Source organism: Micromesistius poutassou (genome assembly GCF_964030765.1).
Source record: "Micromesistius poutassou genome assembly, chromosome: 7".
Classification (NCBI taxonomy): domain Eukaryota; kingdom Metazoa; phylum Chordata; class Actinopteri; order Gadiformes; family Gadidae; genus Micromesistius; species Micromesistius poutassou.
In genome coordinates this window covers 7,269,382-7,286,605 of record NC_140277.1, presented here as the reverse complement: position 1 = coordinate 7,286,605, position 17,224 = coordinate 7,269,382, and the positions used below count along the sequence as shown (strand labels likewise).

Genomic DNA, 17,224 nt, shown 5'->3' with positions numbered 1-17,224 from the left:
ACTACACAGTGGCCCGCTGGGGGGAGAAGAGGGCCTCCAAGCCCAGCGCCTCGGTGGCCAGAAGGTCCCTCTCCGGCTTGGGCTTCTTGAACAGTGACGGCAGGTTGCGGATATGGACCTCCTTCCTGAACTGCTCGCACAGTGCTTTCTGTGAGAGGAAGCAACGGGTCCAAGACAAGAAGGGGGAAGTTAGTCCACAAAGAGCTGCACTCGATTGTAATGAAGAACCAAATATCCCTGTTAATGTAGGAGGCCTATATATGTAGGAGGCCAAAATATTTTTGGGGGATAAAATGCTGTTTAAGTGGTTTTGGAGCTTGTTACCTGAATTACCTGATCCTACATACATATCGTATTTGTATATACTATAAGCTTAAACAGCTCCGCTTGAATGACCACTAGTGTTTCTATACTGATGGCTACATGAACGTTGTGCATTGTCCGACTCCAGCGTAAACGAGAGGCCCCTGGCCTCTCTCAAGCAGAGGACCCTCACTCCCTGCATCATTTTACACCAACACTCTGTTCTTCCACACACAACGGTCCAAATGGTCCAATGTTTTTCCTAGATGTTCCACTCGGATTCCTAAGAGCTAAAGAATGCTTGGCTAAATATACTTTCGGCAATCCAATCTGTAGGTCCTCGGGTTGTGATTGGGTGGATTGGTCTTAGCAGCTTGAGTCAAAGGGAAGAACAGGAAGCCTGACGGACCAGTGGCTGGCTGCAACCAAGAATCCGAATGCAAATGGAGGTGGGGGAGGTAAACCGGTGAAAGTAGCGCATTGGGTCAGACTAAGGTCCACTAGGGTTATATAATCCTCATCTTCTTAAATCCTTACAATTACTCAACAGAGATAATGCACTTTGTTTATTATTTTCTAGTCTAAAATGACTGAGGGATTTCAGCCACCATTGTTCCTGACATGCATTGACTCAGCAGTCTTTGGCGGACCATTGTAAGAGCAACGATGCCCCCTAGTGGCAAGCACTAGTCGCATTACCCCGATAGTGCCTGCAATGAGCTTTTTGAACTGGTCCTTTCTTTTCTTGTCTCCGAACTTCTGGGCTTTGGGGTCCAGAAGCCGGTGGTCGTACTGATCGAGCGCCTCCATGTTGATGTCCGGGATCTGACTCATCACCGCTCGTAGCTCTGCATAGCGGGGCCGCTAGCGACGGAAGGAAGCAGAAAAAGAGTTTCAGTGGCACGGTCCTTCAAGGTGCAGTGTGTAGAATTGAGTGGTTTCTAGCGGAACAGAGTTTTGAAGTTAATTGTAATTTAATATTATCAGGTGCATGTTTTAATAATTAATAATTTTTTAATAGTTTATAATCTCCCGAACATAAGAATCACATATTCGTTATCTTAGAATGAGCCCTTTTCTACAAAGAGAGCCCGTCCCCTTCCACGGAACGCACCGTGTTACGCCACCATGTTTTTACAGCAGCCCAGAATTCTAGAGAGAAAATTAGTTTTGGACGTTTTGAAGTTGTGGGAAGGAGGGGGGGCTCCATGTTATCCCCATGGCCACGCCCCTTTTTTTGATTATTTTCAGTACAACTGTCACAACTGCACAACTGTCGTTGTGCAGGAACATTGTAAGCAATGTTAAATATGAAATGCATCCCACACCGTGGCCGTACACTATGTGTCCGAGAAGCTTAACCTTCTCTCGGATGAGAACAATTCTGTCCGCTGGCCGGACAGAGTTGAACTCATCCATACGGGGTTGGGTTTGGCCAGGGTGATAAACAAACATTTAAAAATCAACAAATGAACCGTCAATGTTGTGCTCGATAACCAAAGTCTTTCAACGGGATCGCTACGGGGCGACGTTTGTCGAGGAGCTCTCACCAGGTTCTCGTAGATGAGCATGGCCAGCAGGGTGAGGGTGGCGCAGCACACCTCGTGCTGCCCGTGGAGCTGCAGGCCCTTCAGGGTGCTGATGAGGAACCATGTGGCCGCATCCGGAAGGAGGTTGCCCCCAACGACCTGCACACACACAGATTAACGTTCAAATTTGTACTAGACAATCATTTAAACATCTGTATCAAAAAGACAATGGACGATGTCTTTTGATGTAGTTAGCACGTGTTCTTGTTGTCATGATGTAGATGTCAGATAGTGTCACTCTCTTGCTGTGCTTGCTTTTTAATCTTGTTTTTGATAAAGAGATAACAAGAGATGAACCATAAAAAAACAACCACATTACCACTTCAGTTTTCTTGCCAAACTAAAATTTCTGGTAAACATAGCACAGAACTCGCTAACAATCCCTGGAAGGAAGGATCCTTCTTGCATGTTCCTTCTCAGGGTTCCTTCCCTCTGGGATTCTTCCCTTGCCCTTTAGAGGGGATTGGGGGGTGGGGGGGGCTGTGAATCCCTTTGAGACCGTCACTGTAATGAAGGGATATAGAGACAGTTCACTGGTCTAGACTTACCTGTCTGAGAAGGTTCCAGCAGATCATGGAGGCGGTTCGGTGGCAGATGTTGGTGTCCTTCCACGACAGAGCCACAAACGAGATGGTCAGCAGGTTCATGTAGATGTCCTTTAGAGCAAGGGGGCAAGAGGTTACAAAAACAAAAATAAACTCTGTATGAATTGACCAGCGGCTGAACTTGAGTTTAACAGAGTGCCAAACTACTTGTTGGGACACATATCATGTGGTCGAGACATGTCGTGAGTTCTTTAGTTGGCCACTGAAGTCTGCGTCAGATCCCAATTTTGCCATACTTTCCAGAAACATGCATTTTGCGTTGACACTGCAATGGAAGATGGCCGTTTTCGGTGGTGGAAAATGTTGTGTAAGGAAGACGCTTAAGATGCATCTTACACATTGATCCTGTGTAATGTGGTAATCTGAGCCTAAGGCGTGGGGTGTGCTCTTGTGCTTGATGTGGAGGGATGGGTATCATTAAGGTTTTAACGATACTAGCACCCTTATCGATACAGTACTTTATCCACAGTGCTCTTATTGGTTATTTTAGAAGATAATGACAAATTAAGAACAGGGCATCTTCCTTCAGCAGCAGCAGCAGCTTAGAATGTTTTGAATAAATAACAATTATAGATTCTATACTTTTGTGAAAATGTGGAACAAAATCATTCAATAAACAATTTCAAAAAGACAGCAGCATAGAGTAACGCGAATAGAGGATATATGCAGCTGGGCTGCAAAATGGCCTCGAGCCTTATGAGTCCTTCTGTAGTTAAATCAGCATATCTGCCTTTTTTGGCCATTTGTCCAGAACGTTAACTGTACTCCACAATTAAATAAATGACTTAATATACACATAAACACATAGATTGTTACACAGAATAGTGTGTTTTTCTCTACACAATGTACAAACCAACTTTTAAGTTTCAATGATAATTAAGTAGTCTACCCCGTTCAAAGGGGTGTGGATAAACTGGAACTTTGGTGGCTCTGTTTCTAATAAGCTCTCACACCAGCGCTTTTGACATGTCACAGGGTGGCGTTGGAAGGGAAAATGGTGGCATAGCGCCACTTTTAGCCTACATTGTTTGGGGGAACCCTGATATGAATATTGCAAGGTTGATCTAACCTTAATGAATTTACATTAAATTTCCTTAATATTTCCTCATGAACCCCCGATTTAAAAGACAAGGGGGATTTTCTTTCATTTTGTTGTGATGTCGGAAGTGACTCAGGAATAGTGATCTAAATGAATTTCTTCTATACCTTATTAGACCACACAATATTAAAGCTAACATGAGTACCTCATAGGAGCAAATATTTGTAGTGCACCAACTTTTATCTGAGGTAAGTCAGACCCTATAGGCGTGGCTTCTTTACCATCCCACAATATGTGAGGTATATAACTAGCAACGTTTATCTATCCTAAACTAAAATAAAAAAGATTTCTTTAATTTCTCAAATACTGACAGCAGCATAAGGGTCCGTCAGATCTTATCGATACTACGGTATGCAATAACTCCTGTTACATACCGGGTTTGGGTACCCGACCTTAGGGGCGGTGAGGAGACAAATGCTCACCTCGTGTTTGAGAATACACTTCCCCAGCTCAGTCAGATCCTCCGCAGGTTGACCGGACACCGCCGCCTGCACCAGGTCCGTCATCATCTCTTCTTCTGCCCACAAAAAGAAACATCATAGCATACAGAGTCCCCAGGAAGTGAACGCTACCTGCAGGGCCGGGAGTCCTTCACCTCATGACCTACCTTCCCCGTCGTCCTTGTTGCCTGCGGGCTCGTGCACTCTCTTGGCGATAAAGCTCACAGCTAGGAGAAGGGGAGGGGAAGGGATTTTAAATACCGACACAACTCTTCTTTGTGTTTCCCGTAAACCCAAGGTTAGTTGCTATAGTTGTGCACATTTCAGTAACTTAAAATATTTAAGTCTTAGAGGACAGGTATTCTATCTGCTTAGAAATGTATCATATAATCAATTGTACAGTTCTTCATAGTGTTCTTTAAAGGCAATGCAGGTGCTATGTTTTCAGAAGTGAGTGACAGCAATGTTCGAAGAGTACAAAACATACTGCACTCCTCGCCCTCCAAAATAGTGAAAGATGAAAAGCCGTAGGTGAAAATTTATAGAAATTTGATTGCTTGGCCATTAGTGAGTGGATGGGCCTTTCCTTCAGCAACTCTGGTAGACTTCATACCCTTTCAATAATTTGTTGGTACTTTTCCAATATAATTTTCATTATGAAGGGTATATGAAGATGTGGATACGTTTTACACATTCACATATTTGCCAACTTCCTCAGCTAGTCTCTCTTCAGTCAGCTCTGCATCTAATCCACAAACAATACTTTAGTAATAAAATAAAAAAACCCGCTGTACTTACTGAGAAGGTCGAGCACCTCTCTGGTGACCAGTCTCACCAGCTGCTCCTCCAGCATCTCCTGGGTCACCTGACTTTCTTCGCACACCGCCTCCTCCTCCTCCTCCCCACTAAGCAGGAGATACACCATGCATTAGTGACAGAGACCAATCACTTAGACCACCAAATAAACAATTTGCATCAGTAGCATATATTGTCAATGATGTAGCTACTCCAATTTTGTTTGCTTTGAGTTGATCGTTTTCAGCCTCACTTTGGATAAAAGTATCTGCTAAAGGATTAAATGTCTACCGCAACTGTTAAGTCAATAATAGTCTTTACTTTTTTAATGTATATTTCTACAACTCACATTAAGTGAATAGATATTTTTTTGTTGCCGTTATTAAATGGGATTTAAAATACCCTCCTTTTGATCCATATTTTTGTCTAGTCACCTATATCTTCACCCTTCAGACATATGAAAGATCGTTCTGTCGACATTCACGATGGACTGAGCATCCCTGCAGAGCAACTTACTTGGAAGAGCTCCTCTGGTTAATGAGCTGCCACTTGACATTGAGCCTCTGCAGTACAGAAACAAGGACACAGTTAACAATGTGGACTGATTCAACCATTCAGCGGGTTGGCAGATAGAGTGAGGATAAGTACCTGCAGCATGTAGGTGAACAGCGGGCCCACTAGAGGGCAGAGTAGGCTCTCATAGTACTCCTGAGGGCAGGATAGCACCAGCTGTTTCACAAACAACCGTGGAACACGTTAAGGAATACAGGTACAGTACATTACCAAATCAAAACATCCCAATAGCCAACCTCTTCAAAAGGGACCGTAGGCGAGATCGTCAAGCTATTATTTGAGTGTATTATTTGTTTAGCATCTAAAATCTTGCACACTTCCACCGTTTCTGCTCCTTCTCTCTTGATAACTGTAAAACCAGGCCTTTTTCATTAGTATAAGTATGGAAAAAAAAACATTTGCACCCGGCAAAAATCTGAAGCCATGCCATGAAAAGTAAGGATATGAATGAGAGGCCGGAATCTGTGATCAGGCACGTGGTCGAGGGAGACAAAGGCGGATCCCACTAATTTCTCGGCCAATCCATCAATGGTGTAGAAGTCCCTCGTCAGTGAGTGGCCGGCATTCCCCAGAATGTGATAACTGACAACCAATAGAAATACAGCAATTAACGGATTCGTCCATTAACCAATAAAAATGCAAACATTAATGGTTTAGCTACCGGTAAGTGCCAATGAAAATAAATGTTACCAGTTATCGTAGAGAGTACAGAAGAAACCCTGCATCCTCTCCAGGTTGCCCTTGTACACAGGAGTGTCATAGATGTCTATCAGGGGATGGGGAAGACCTGCAAATAAATAAACAAAATATACTGAAGAAGGAGCACATACAACAACGTACAACATATCTCAATTTAATACAAAACATGATAATATACAAGCTTAAATTAGCTTGTATTTGCTGTCTGGGATTAATAAAGTACATCTTAATTTATGCATTATGCTTCAAAGAGTTTGACAGTTTAAGGAGATTTAATTAAGGCTACTTTGATTGAGCCATTTTAAATAATTGGTTAAAATCAACAACAACAAAAAAGTGATTCAGGGTTAGTTTAAGAAGCAAACCACTCACCTAAAACACAATTCTTCTCCACATCGATGAGGTCGTAGGCCTTGGAGTAGCCCGGGCCGAGACGGGCAAGGTTCTCTGGGGTGAACAGGTTGTTTTGGGTTCTAAAGTAGGAAGGACAGAGGAATCATAACACAATTTTAGTCAAAACCCACCAATTCAGGGAAAACCCAAAAACGCTTAACGCCAATATCCGCAGTTGACCTATAGGCAAGACAATATGCCCCAACACCTGGCTGCTCCTTAATGACATATCTGATATCCCTTTGGATAAACGCACAAATATAAATAAATGGCTCATAAAAATCATAAAGCAAGCAGGATCCCTCCCCCCACCAGAACAGTCCGCTTACACATGAGCACATAGGAAGCAGCCAGCCAAGGTAGCCTACCTGATGAGGGTGAGCACGTTGGGCAGCATGGCCAGCACCAGGCTACTGCAGGGGTTACTGAAGAGGGGGGCTCCGGAGGGGGTGGAGCCCACCAAGAAGCCTCCAGCCGTGGCCTCGCCCAAGTCGGCCGGCCAGCGCGACCTCTTCACCACCGCCAGCATGGCTTGCAGGCAGTAACTCAACTGGGCCAGGAGTAGAAAAACACACTCGTATCACAATGCGAAACAGATGCAACATTGAGAATGCAAAATGGAATGCATCAATGGCATCTTCCTCCATTTTGGCGCCTCCAGCAACAGAAAGGATAGAATTAATAATATGGGATAAATGCTTTTTTATGCTAATTTTAACATTTGCCGTTTAAATATTTCTAAAAGCAAATATGTCAAATAAATGCAGGAAATTATCGTAAATGTTGGGTTCTTGATCAACCGATATGGTCTAATAAAAATATGATAAGCGGAAAAAGAGGATTTTGTTTCAAGATCAAATCAATTTAAACATTTCCCGTTTGAATCATTATAAATACAATCATGTAAAAGGCATGCTTCAAATGCCATCATCCTCCATGTTGGCTCGTACGTGAATACAGATGGAGTGCAGACGGCCTGGCTTACCTGCACCCTGTTGTTTCCACACACATCCGTGTCCTTGGTCTGCTCACTGACCTGATCGGCTCCCACGTAGGACAGGAAGAGGGCCGCGTCAGACAGCACACTGGCAGAACCACGGGGGAGCAGAGCGCAGCGTGTGAGGAGGTGTTGTGTGATATCAGCAACTACATATATATACACACACACTTGTATTATTGATGTGGCTTATGCCATTTGGGAATTTTCATAGAATCAAATCGTGTCCTGCACTTGAAAACCTCACAGCGTGGCAGGTTGGTCAGGTGGACAGTTTCTAGTTTGATTTATTTCCTTTTCTACTTTAATAAAAATGCATCTTCAGTGTCAGTATCTGCCTAGTCATAATAGCCACATAAACAGAAAAACATACAATTTACCTTTGTACAGAGAATAGCAAATACAAATACTATCAGACTAATACAAAATAAGCCAAGATGCTATATACGAGAAAGTACAGAAATTAACTAAATATATATAAATTCAAATATTCTAAATTATCAACATCCAAAAAGATATCTATGTGCATAAGAAGTATCTTGCCTACTCGACATAAAAGAAGTACAATGAAGACTCACTGGCTGGTCTCGTTGGAGGTCCAGCGTGCAACCACGGGGCCCATGAGCTCCTCCAGGAAGGCCTTCTGTTTGGCAAAGTCCTTGAACTGATTCCCGATGAGCACCAGCGCCTCCATCAGAGCGCACTTCTCCATCTGCATCAGCAGTGCCTCGTCAGCAAACAGCTTCTTCACGTAGTCGTAGAGCATGTCGAAGCAAGGCTGCAGCAGCGGGGAGAGACATCCGCCAGGGATCACAGACGTGTTCACAGTGGGCAGGATTAGCATTAGTTAACATGAGCATTGTTCCATATTACCGTGAGCATATTTGCATTTGCATTAACATAGTTCAATATTACCTAAGCATAGTTCTATATTGGCCTTAGCATAGTTCCATATGAGATTTGTTCCATGTTAGCATTGGCTTAACCTTTCATTCCGAAATCAACACAGAATGGATACGTTGCATCACAATACATCGCAACTTCCGGCAATGAACACAAACATTTCTCAATATTTGACTGCATTGAAAGTCTGTATTTATCAGAAGGAGATATGGTTTCTGCTTGCACTGACCGGCCTTTGTGCTTGGAGGACGCTACATAAATAAACCCGCCTTGCCATAAATCGTACATGCCCGATTCATATTGCAAAACAGACTCCTAATACTTAAAACTCCTAATATCATACTGTCCCAGATGTTATCTCACCAGAATGAACGGGGAGTAGTCCCGGCACATCTTGATGATTGAGGAGCAGGCGTGTCTCCTCACGTTCTTCACAGCCCTGGTCCGGGGCGCCTGGAGAGGTAAACGGTCAATCAGTTTAACTGTAGTTAGTTTAACTGTACCCTAACAAGTGAGGAGGAGAGTTCATTCAGACAGAACCAAAAAGGAGCACTCACCTTGCTGTCACCTTGGGGGATGTCGAATACGATCGCTGCAAACACCTGAGTAGTAAGGTCGCAGGGCTTGGTTAGCACATTCAATACAAAATACATACAGTTGTTCTTCTAGGTGCCCTAGGGGGCTGAATGCTAAAAATAGACCCAACGATGACGGAATGCTCAATTAGTGGTCCTGTTTGTCTCAAGTGGGGCATGGCATCCCCAACGCCAAGGTTAGGGGTTAATTTCCCACCAGAATTGTATGGCAATTCTAGGTCAAAGTTAACAAAAAAAAGCTTATATTATTATTTTACATTCTAGAATAAAGGAACAGAATAGTGTAGTGGGTAGTGGCTGAAGTGTTTGACTCTCTGCAAGAAAGGACCTGGCTTTGATTACCCACTGAAGACCTTTGAGAAAAACTCCTAACTCCTACCGCCACATTAATGACATTAAGTCATTGTAATTTGCTCCCTTACAAAAAAAGAATGAAAGCATTCACTGAATCAATGGAATATGATTGGCTGAGCTGACCTTGGTGAGGACCTGGGGCAGGATGTTGGGTCTGTGTGTCACGAAGGGGAAGAGGGCAGAGATGTTGGTGAGCACACAGGACAGGATGAGGGGGTCTTTGGTCTCATAGCTCAGCACAGCCTGCAGGAGCTCAATACCCTGGTCGATGGGCAGCTTCTGCATGAGGTGAGACAGGAGGGTAATAGGGGGGAAGAGGTAGAGGGGGACAGGCTTTCAGTGTACCAGCACAACAAAGTCATCCATGTTGCAGTCACTTTTGGTCTACTTTGAGTATACAAAATGGGTACTTCAGCCTCCTCCTTTTATAAGGAGGAGGCATTAAAAGGTAATATAGCAGCACACCGAATAGAGAAAACAATATGTACGACAAAATATTAAATGTGTAGGCAACAACCTTCAGTTTTTTTTCTGTTTAATATAAAAAATTATCTATTTTCCTTTCGTTTTGTTTTACCATTACTGTCATGTACTGCTGTGACACTCCAGATATGCAAATGTATGATTAATAATGTACACATTGTTGTATGTACACGTTCTGTATAGACTATGCCATGTTTTAGACGGTATGGATACCTCTCCAGTGAGATTGCGGAACGTCTGACCAAGAACACACTCGGTGAAGACCGTCATGGCGTCCCACTGGACCACCGATGGAGAGAGAATGGAGCACAGCCCTTCAGCTGAGGGGGCAAAGAGAAAGAGCAAGAGAGATAGATATAGAGATAAAGACCAAGAGAGGGAGTCAGCGTTAGAGTGAGATTCAAGCAAGTTGCACAAATTCGGAGAAGTATTAAATTAGAGTTTGTGAGAAGTCAATCAGAACTACGTAAAAAAATATGTTATACAGTTGTATCTACATGGCATGATTCGAGTAGGCAGCTGGACTTGAAAAAGAAAATGACTCCTGAGCACTTTTCTGTCAGTGACAGCATATCCGCAAGACTCCCATCTTATCTCGTCCGCCGGGAAATCCACAGTGCAAACATAAACAGGTTTCACACTCGCTGCCATCGACTACACAACCAATTCCAGCATAGCAGTAAAAAACAAAAAGCATAGTCTTGCAGAAGGGACAATCCCTTGAGGGCCAGAGGGACAAAAGTTGAGACCTCAATGTCTGCATGTCTACCTGTAGCAGTGACCCCTGTCTGCTCATCGATCTAAAGCATCTAAAACTATTTCTTAACAGTAAACAGTAAACACTATGGACAAGTACAAGTGTCGGCGAAAAGGACTAATTAGCAGTTAGAAAACCTAATGACGGCGGGTCTCGCCCTTATCCGAGCCCAGAACACACTGGCGTCGGGACGGGGGGGGGCACGTACCGTTGGTATTCCCGGTTTGGATGGGACTGGACAGCTGGTAGCCTAACCACTCTGCGGCGTCCCCCAGGGCCTCCATGGGCACCAGACGACAGGCACTCCTCACCACCTCTCCCTGCTGGCTGCGAAACACTGCGGAAACACCAGGTAGTCTTACATTTCTTTTCACTGATGCTCAGTCGTTGTTTGTTGCACATTATCTGTCGGTGGTCGACCGTCTTGTCAAGTTATTTGTTCAACGTCATTGTCCGAGGTCATCCGAGACACATTCGACCACGTCTCGTTGTATGGGCCATGAAAGTATTGGATTGATTACTTTCATTGGCCAGATGTTTTTTTTATTACATTTTTGTTGTAATGTGATTGCCAATGTTGTACAACACTCAATAGGATTAATTTGGATAACTAATGAAGTAATTAGTGTTGCATTACGCATCATTGACGGTTTACCAATAGTTCACCAAAATGTAATAAAAAACATCTGGCCAATGAAAGTATTGGATTGATTACTTTCATTGGCCAGATGTTTTTTTATTACATTTTTGTTGTAATGTGATTGCCAATGTTGTACAACACTCAATAGGATTAATTTGGATAACTAATGAAGTAATTAGTGTTGCATTATTCATCATTGACGGTTTACCAATAGTTAACCAAAATGTGAGCAATCATAAGCAAAACTTACAGTTGAAGAAAGAGCCAAACTCCTCATCGCTGTCAAAGTCCATTCGGGAGTATTCACAGCTCGGGCTGTCATTCCTGGAGGGATAGCCCGTCTGGAAGGAAGAATGAAAAATCTCCATATTGATTTTGATAAAGAAATTATGAATAATCCATAATATTATTTTCTTATTGTTCTCCATATTGATGCAAACCAGGGTTATTGTAGCACAGATTCAGAACATCCATACCTTGATTAAGTTGGTCCTAGTCGTTTTAAGGTACTTCAAGGACATCTCCACAACCACCGGCACCTTGGACAGGATCTCGTGTCTGAAGAGGGTTCCCCACATGATCTGGGTGGACGACTTCAAGAACTGGAGAGGAAGCACAATGTCGGCGTCACATTTCCCATTCAGCAGATGCCTTCATATAGAGCAACTTAGTGAGAATTCAGATATAGGTCAATGAAAAGCAGGTATGTGTTAGGGAATCTGGCTCAAGGATGCCCAAAGGCACCAACAACTCCAAAAAGCTCTTTAGAGGGCTTAGGGTTGCGGGATTGTTGTCTAATATGGTGTGTGCAGCCCTTTAAGACTGCAGCTGTGATAATAAAGGCTATACAAATCAAACTGACTCAACAACGTTATGCAAGCATTGGACTTGGCATCTCACCTGGCTGTGGTGTGTGGTAAAGGACAGCATGGCCTCCATGTACTTGTTGAGGTTGGCAGGTGTTTCAACTGCCACGTCTGAACCCTGGGAACAGATTCATTCATTATTACCAATCAGTACAGCCGTACTCCGACATCCTGTTACATACAGAATCTGAATGAGCTTTTAATGGCCTAATCGTATACACATAATTTCTAAATCTGTTTGTCAGCCTCTCAAAATATACAGACTAAAGAACCATAACAAAATACATTACAGCAATAAATACCAACTTGACATTTTATATATTTTTTCTTTCTTCGCCTCTGTGCTGCACACAGGCTGTGATTTTGCTCATCTCTAATGCAGAACATACTCACCACCAGCGAGGTCACCTGACTGCCCAGGGCACAGAGAACCTGGCACAGCCTCTTGAGGAAGATGTAATGTCGCTCCACAACAACCACCTTCTCCACTGGCCTACAACACACACACACACACACACACACACACACACACACACACACACACACACACACACACACACACACACACACACACACACACACACACACACACACACACACACACACACACACACACACACACACACACACACCTTTTTAAGTTCAAAGGGTTCCCCTAGACTTAACACTCTACAGCCATTGACATGGTGTATGAACACTGTCTGCAAGTGGAGCTACTGTCTGCAGGTGGAGCTACTCACTGCGTGGGCGAGGGCTGGTTAGATATGGATGCTCCATCCGCTGATCTGCAATCAAAACATATGCATGGTAACCAGGGATGCAAGAAAATTATAAACAAATACACATATTTATCGCGTCTTAAGTGCACCGCGTCACATTTCAAATTCAGAGCAACAATTTCTGTTGATAATATCTTTCTAACTTAGAAAAAAAACACACACACATCCAACCCTCACACACACACACATATACATATATATATATACATATATATATACATATACATATATATATATACATATATATATACATATACACATATATATATATATACACATATACATATATACATATATATATATATATATATATACACACATACATACATACATACATACATATATATATATATATACATATACATATATATACATCCTCCTCATCCTCGTCCATAAAAATACCAATAAAGTTGAGACATTCGATGAACAGTGCAGAAGAACAAGTCACACGGTGAAGCATGGTTTAAACATGAGGACTGACGAGCAGCCCCTCAGGATCATCCTCATCCATAAACGCATTTATATATTTTTTCATTTTGTTTGTACTTTCATTCTTCGTTGTTTTTGCGTGTAATAGGAGTAGATGTGCCACACCGCCAAGGACGGGCATTCGGGGTGTATGTGTACTCACTGGGCTGCGGAGAGAATGTAGTTAATGGCGAGGTCATCAAACAGCAGCATGAGCGGCTTACGGTCCTCCAGTTTCCCCTGGGGGAGAAAGACAACGCTCATAAACAGAGGGTGGGTCTCAGTCTGATCTGTTGGACTCCCTGAGCAAGGAGCCTCATCACGAAAGAGCCGTGTCTCAACTCATGCCTTGGCTTTTTGGATGAAAGCATATGCCAAAATGACAATGTAAGAAACGTTTGTTCTCTTCCCAGTCTGTCTCAGCAAGGCGCACACGCACACGCACACACACACACACACACACACACACACACACACACACACACACACACAGAAATGCAGAGCACCTGAGGACCAGGTGGAGAAGCATGCTTAAATAGCCTGCTTCCACACTCATTCAGGGCTCTCCCGTGTATGCGGAGAGACCAGTCGTCAGGGGTGAGGTGTTTCCACCCTGAAGAACAAGACTGTGGATTCCTCCAAAGATGTTTTTTTTGTTCTGTTTAGTAGTAATATACTTTCTGTTTGGTTTTGATTAAAAGTGCCGTGTTGGCTTGAACTAAAACTCGATTCGTGGGCTGTTTGGGACGAGGCGATTCACTCTAGCCGAGCCGGGTTGCCACACCCACACACCTTGCGGCTGATGGCGATAAGCAGGCACTCCACGGCCTCCAGCTGCAGCTCGCCCTCGCTCAGCAGCAGACAGAGCATCTCCAGCAGACGGCAGTTGTCGTTGGTGATGTGTGCCAGGGCAATCCAGTCGATGTAGCCTGCCAGAGTGTTCAGCGTTGTCACAGCGACACGGCAGTGAGCCTTGGCCTACGAGTGGAGGCGAACACGGAGGGAAGGCGGGCGAGTTGCCATTGGTTATCATCACAGCCGACAACAACAACAACAATTAATTCGTGCCAACTATGTTTATGATATTGTAATAGGGAGAAATGAAAACTGAGAGGTCTTACCTGCAATTCCTGGCCAGGGATAATTTTCTGAACCGCCCGATGACAAGACAAAAAGTAAACAAAAATATTTTATAGACATATACAAGAGCAAACTTAATGTAACATTCCATAGTTGCAAATTAATACATTTTGAGATGAATCACATGTGTACATTCCAAGCTGTGCTGGCAGAGCATGGCCAGGGTAGGGGTTTCATTTCCTACTGGGGAGCCCCCCCATGCTTAGAATGTACCCACACAAACTTTGGATAAAAAGCTTCCACCAATCTGTTTATGTATTTATACTGCTCCGGATTACCCAACAATTCACGTTGCACTACCATAAAATAAATGATCAACCTTGTTTTTCTGATTCCTATGGCTGCACTCTGTCCAGACAACCAAACCCATATAGTTTGGGTAGCTTTTTTTTTAGCTACCCAAAAGATATGCCATTCTTGAATTGTTATAAGCCTTACTTGTCAATCACTTTGGATTAAAGCACCTGCTAAATGACTAAAAATAAATGTGTGTATGAGAACGACAGTGAGTAGCAGTGCCACTGACCAGTTTGCGGTAGTCGTCCACGTTGATCTGCAGGATGGCCAGGATGAAGCTGAAGATGTTGTCCATGTTCTGGGTGAGGGTCTGCTGGATGTCCCGACGCCGCTGGGTGGGCAGTGTCTGGAAGGTAATGACATCCTCCGCCAGGCGCAGCAGGATCAGCATCACCAGCTCCGTCTGGGACTCCTGCAAGAAGAACAGAAGCACATTAGTCATTGATCCAGAGAATTGCATAATACAGAGGGACATTGTTACAGTCACACAGTTGCTCCTCCAAAAATAAAAACAATAATAATTGATTATTTGTTTTACCACACATCCATCTAGCTATCTATCGAGGTACACACACATTTTTTCTCTTCTTCAAAACAAAACTGGTGATCATTCAACCTATGTAAAACACATGTACCAGTGCAACAACCACATATGCTTGTGGCGATGCTGGGGCATTTCCCTCTTGCTTTAAACCAACACTACTGTCGTGTCGCTTTAACTGCATCGTCATATACAATTGTAAACCATTTATCTTTGCATAGGTCATACTTGAGTTTTACATTGCCCATATTTGGTCTGCATTTGCATGTGACACATTACATCACCTTATGAAAATAGTGCATGTGTCACTCACCCCGAGGCTGGTGAGGGCTTCCATCTCCTTCAGCATGTCCGGCCAGTGCTGGGGCCACTCCCTCTTGATCATCTCCACTGTGATGCGGGAGAGGACGTCTTTGATATGACTCTCCTCCTCCAGAATTGAGAGGGTTCCCTGGCAACACCCAAAACAAATAATTAACAGTGTGTCTGCGGTTTGTGTAGAACTTGATGTACAAAGGATGGGAGTGCAATGTGCTTTAGTTCCCAACAAAGTTTTTGAAGCCGACCAGGCTTAAATGAGGTTCTTATCTCAATGTAAGAGAATTGTCTCAAACTGTAAAATGATACACCAAGAATACCAACTATATAAGTATTTTTTTCTCCTTTATTTTAAACACAAAACCGTGTTTATTGTAACGCATGTCCCTCTTTGCCAAGAGTGTATTTGCACTTTTGGGATGCTAGGAATACCGGCCAATATTACCAAGCAAGACTTACAGTTGACAATAGTTGCATGGCACAATTCTTCAACTGGACTTTCTCTGGTTGTGGCATGTCGTTCCATCGGAACCTGTAAAACAAGGAAGAAAACACTGTGAAACCACAAGTGTCACAAGTGAAAACACAAGTGTCTGCATTGATTTACGATATCATACATAATTGACATAAACTATGGTTACTCACTTGATGACGTGTTCCAATATTTGCAAGCCAAAATGTCGCACTACAGATGTTTGCGTTTTCTCCGCAAGTTGCAAACCACAAGGGACACAAAACGCGCAGGACTCTTTGAACTCTTCACAAAACTACAATGAGAAGGAAATATCGACATCTTTAGAGTCATTTTAATGCCATTGTACATGATGTGGCTAAAACGACTAACAGTTAGATATTTGATTAACATTTGTATGTTATGGAGAAAAATCACACAGCAGGGACTTTGAATAATTGTTAAATAGATGGCGGGGACCACCGATCAAATTGAAACAGTTTGGCTGCAAACAAGATCTGTTTAATACGTTAAATCAAAATTCTGCACTAACTTGCTTCACTGTATTGGATGACTGAACAGCTGGAGATGCTAAATTGCCTGCTAAGTAATAGGCTGCCATTCTCCCTAAAACAGCCATTATTGATTTGATCGACGTGTAAACAGTTGGATTGTTTACATCGTTAAACCAATAGCTAGAGCAAGCATTTCTTATCCAAAAATCCATCGCCGGCACTTGCTTCTTCTTTTCACACATTACTATGAACGCTAGCACCAGTTCACTAACGTTAGCCAGCTAACGAGCATCTCAAACACATGAAGCTACCTTTAGGGCCTCCAGTCGGTATATTTGGTTTGTTCCCGGATCCATCATCACGTTTACAGCTTTAATAAGCTGGTCGCACATAGTTGCCACCTGATCAGACATGTTTACTGGTAGCTTCTTATAGACGTGTAAAACGAAGCGAGTGGTACCCTAACGCAAAACAGGACAGCATGCGCTTTGCTTAACAACGTGCTGCACCACACTGGAAACTCTCGCTTGCCGTCGATGAGGAACTCTGGGAGTTGAAGGCTAATATTCATTCATACGAAGAGCTTGTATGAATCGTTACTGCTGGACTAATGCTTGGCAAAC

At 43.2% G+C, this 17,224-nt stretch overlaps 1 protein-coding gene across 2 annotated transcripts; it reads right to left on the bottom strand.

The window, feature by feature from the left end:
• xpo5 (exportin 5) lies at positions 1-17,045 on the bottom strand. Of its 2 annotated transcripts, none has more exons than XM_084470482.1 (33): positions 16,913-17,045; positions 16,281-16,402; positions 16,095-16,167; positions 15,631-15,768; positions 15,006-15,188; positions 14,461-14,487; positions 14,132-14,317; positions 13,503-13,579; positions 12,833-12,877; positions 12,486-12,585; positions 12,127-12,210; positions 11,703-11,828; positions 11,477-11,567; positions 10,795-10,923; positions 10,043-10,149; positions 9,470-9,625; positions 8,954-8,998; positions 8,760-8,849; positions 8,072-8,271; positions 7,482-7,581; positions 6,865-7,046; positions 6,476-6,576; positions 6,095-6,191; positions 5,851-5,986; positions 5,480-5,578; positions 5,348-5,394; positions 4,835-4,941; positions 4,204-4,263; positions 4,019-4,113; positions 2,441-2,548; positions 1,854-1,991; positions 1,003-1,167; positions 1-148 (listed from the first exon to the last, which is right to left on the bottom strand). In XM_084470482.1, the coding sequence occupies exons 1-33, from the start codon at positions 17,012-17,014 to the stop codon at positions 2-4; spliced, it is 3,663 nt and encodes a 1,220-aa protein (XP_084326608.1). In that variant the 5' UTR covers positions 17,015-17,045; the 3' UTR covers position 1. The 2 variants fall into 2 exon arrangements, with proteins under 2 accessions (XP_084326608.1, XP_084326609.1); XM_084470483.1 differs by having other exon boundaries at positions 4,019-4,110.
• Positions 17,046-17,224: the final 179 nt, after the last annotated feature.